A 2,908-nucleotide genomic window follows, 5' to 3' on the forward strand; every position below is an offset into this window, starting at 1 on the left:
CAGTTTAAAAAACAAAAAGTGATACTTGTTTGGATCTGAATCGGTTAAATAATTAAAAAAAAAAAAAAAAAGGAAAGAAAAAAGGAAAAAAAATCCCAGTGTACAACATTCATGTGTCCTGGTTCTGTCAGGTGATCTAGCAAAATAGGGAAAAGAAATGGAAAATAGTTCGTTTACTCAGTGAAGAGGTTGCTTCACTGCATAAAGCTCAATTCAGAGGAACGCATACTTCTCAGTGCCCTTTCAGTTCTCAGAGCCGGGGGAACGCAAGATTCAAACCCAGCTACAGAAACACTTGGGGGGGGTGGGGGTGGGGTGGGGGGGTGGGTGCATGATTGTATCGCAGTTTATTTTTTTTCTTTAAAGTGCTGTTTAACCAATTCGAAGCATAAATAATGATTCTAAGATTCAGACAGAGGAAATCGCACCCACTAATGTGAACTAACACGAGCAAAGTAGGTGCATAATAGACAAAGCTAGGAGCTGCTAACCACTTCTGCACAATGGCATTAATAAGATTAACCTGGGCAATTAGCCGGTGCAGCAGAGATCAAGCCTAAATCTGGGGCCTTTCAAAAAAGCCCATTAATGGAAAGGATTACGTTAATTTCATTAATTCTCAATACACAGTGCCGGGCTCCTTTCACTCCTTTGTGTAACCCCCACCCCTTCCCCCCAGAAAAGGGGGAGAAAAAAAAAATCAAATCTGGTTTTGTTTGTCATCTGCATATTAGCAGGAACTAAATCCAGGATGACGTCGCCTGGGTATAAAAAAGGGAAGAGGTTCAGATGGATTATACTCCGAGCAGCCCTCTGGGTTGAGATCAGTAAACAGGCGAGAATTGAGGGGGGAAAGTTCCAGGGGTGGATCCTGCGCATAGACACACGCACACGCGCGCACAGACACACACGCACACTCTGCCCGCAGGCTGCCCTCGCAAAAAGCTCCGCTCTTCTCTCTCCGATCCCTTCTTCAGATTTCTCCGAAAAGTTTCGATTTCGTGTCTCTCCAGCCTCGCCCCCACACACACACTCCCCAGCCACCTACCCCCGTCCCCCGCCCCAGCCGGTCCCCTGCCCTGCCCCGCACGCCTTGGGGCATGCCTGTGAGCATGTTCAGCATCGACAACATCCTGGCGGCCAGACCCCGGTGCAAGGACTCGGTGTTGCTGCCCCCGAGCGCTGCTCCCGTCGTCTTCCCCGGCCTCCACGGGGACTCGCTCTACGGCAGCGCCTCCGACTACAGCGGATTTTACACCCGGGCGGTGGCACCGGCCTCCGCGCTGCCGCCGGCGGTCACCGGATCTCGGCTCGGCTACAACAACTACTACTACGGGCAGCTGCATGTGCCGGCCTCACCAGTGGGCCCTTCGTGTTGCGGGGCCGTACAGCCTCTGGGCGCGCAGCAGTGCTCCTGCGTGCCCCCCGCAGGTAAGGCGGCACTGCGTACGGGCGCTCTTTGTCCCGCAGCCGCGGGGCAGCGGCGGAAGCCGGGAACCGGCGGGAGGGTTGTTTTGGGGTTCTTTTCGGGAATGGGGATAGGGGGAGTAGCAGCAGCGATCTCATGCAAAGCGTGTCGTCGTCTCGTCTGTCTGTCCGTAGGTTACGAGGGCACTGGGTCAGTCCTGATGTCCCCTGTTCCCCATCAGATGTTGCCCTATATGAACGTGGGCACTTTGTCCCGGACGGAGCTGCAGTTACTGAACCAGCTGCACTGCAGGAGAAAAAGGCGGCATCGGACGATCTTCACTGACGAGCAGCTGGAAGCGCTGGAAAACCTCTTTCAGGAAACGAAATACCCAGACGTGGGCACCAGGGAACAGCTGGCCAGAAGGGTGCACTTAAGAGAGGAAAAAGTGGAGGTATTTTGCTTTTCTTTCCTCTTTTCTACCCTCTTCCTCTCGCATTTAATCGTTCTCGGACGGGGGGTACCTCGGTGCAGCTGTAGCCCGGCTCCGCCGCCAGCGGCGGGCTCCGGGAGACCGAGCAACAGGTTTGCAGGGGGAGAAGGAAAGATTATTACTATTACTACTACTACTATTATTATTAATACTAATTTCCAAGCGCCTTCCCGGGGCGGCTGGACGAGCCCGTCGCACGGCTGGCAGCAAACGGCGAGAGGCCGCCGTGGCTCCTGAGCGGGTTCCCCCCCGAGCGGCAGCGGTAGTTTTCTCTCCTTTCCCAGCCGGCTGAGCGCAGCCGCTGCCGCACAGCGGCTCCGCCGCGGTTGCGAGCTGCTCCGGGCGAAGCAGGGCTGCGGGGGGCGGTCTGCGGATTTGCGTGCTTTCATTATTTTTCCTAATAATTTGATTTCTTAACGTAACAGGTTTGGTTCAAAAACCGCCGGGCAAAGTGGAGGAGGCAAAAGCGATCGTCTTCGGAGGAGTCAGAAAACGCACAAAAATGGAATAAAGCGTCTAAAACTTCCCCTGAGAAGAGACAAGAGGACGGGAAAAGTGACTTGGACTCCGACAGCTGATGCCTCGCTGGGGGGGGGACATTTCTCGTGGACTGTCGGATACGCTCCAGAGGATGCTACTAATCTTGCACAAGCTCTGCCTTGTTGGAGGGGGAAAATATCTGTATATAATGTACAATGCCCCGAGTTGATTTCGTGTAAATAAAATGTGTTGCGGAGGTGTTGCACAGGTAGACGGCGGCGCGTTTGTTCACCCCTGCACCTTGGGGAGCGGATGCGGCAGTGCCCCACTTCCGGGGGCTCGCCGGCGCAGTTACTCATTTAACGAAGTATCGTATAATTTGAGAGGAGGCTGAGGGCAGTACGCTGTCAGGCGGGCCCGTCGGTCTCCCGCTCGCTGCAGGCCGAGAGACGATGGCAGATCCTCCACCCGAAGGAACGGGCGGACGCCCAGCCCGGACGGCCCCGGCGGCAGATCACGGGACAGCC

General features: G+C 54.9%; 1 protein-coding gene across 1 annotated transcript; it reads left to right on the forward strand.

The window, feature by feature from the left end:
• The first annotated feature begins 1,100 nt into the window (after positions 1 to 1,100).
• Positions 1,101 to 2,599, forward strand: GSC (goosecoid homeobox). The gene is made up of 3 exons (XM_065685485.1): positions 1,101 to 1,431; positions 1,603 to 1,862; positions 2,327 to 2,599. Exons 1-3 carry the CDS (start codon positions 1,101 to 1,103, stop codon positions 2,477 to 2,479), a joined length of 744 nt encoding a protein of 247 aa, XP_065541557.1. The 3' UTR covers positions 2,480 to 2,599.
• Positions 2,600 to 2,908: the final 309 nt, after the last annotated feature.

The sequence above is a fragment of the Lathamus discolor genome, chromosome 6, assembly GCF_037157495.1.
Source record: "Lathamus discolor isolate bLatDis1 chromosome 6, bLatDis1.hap1, whole genome shotgun sequence".
Lineage (NCBI taxonomy): Eukaryota > Metazoa > Chordata > Aves > Psittaciformes > Psittacidae > Lathamus > Lathamus discolor.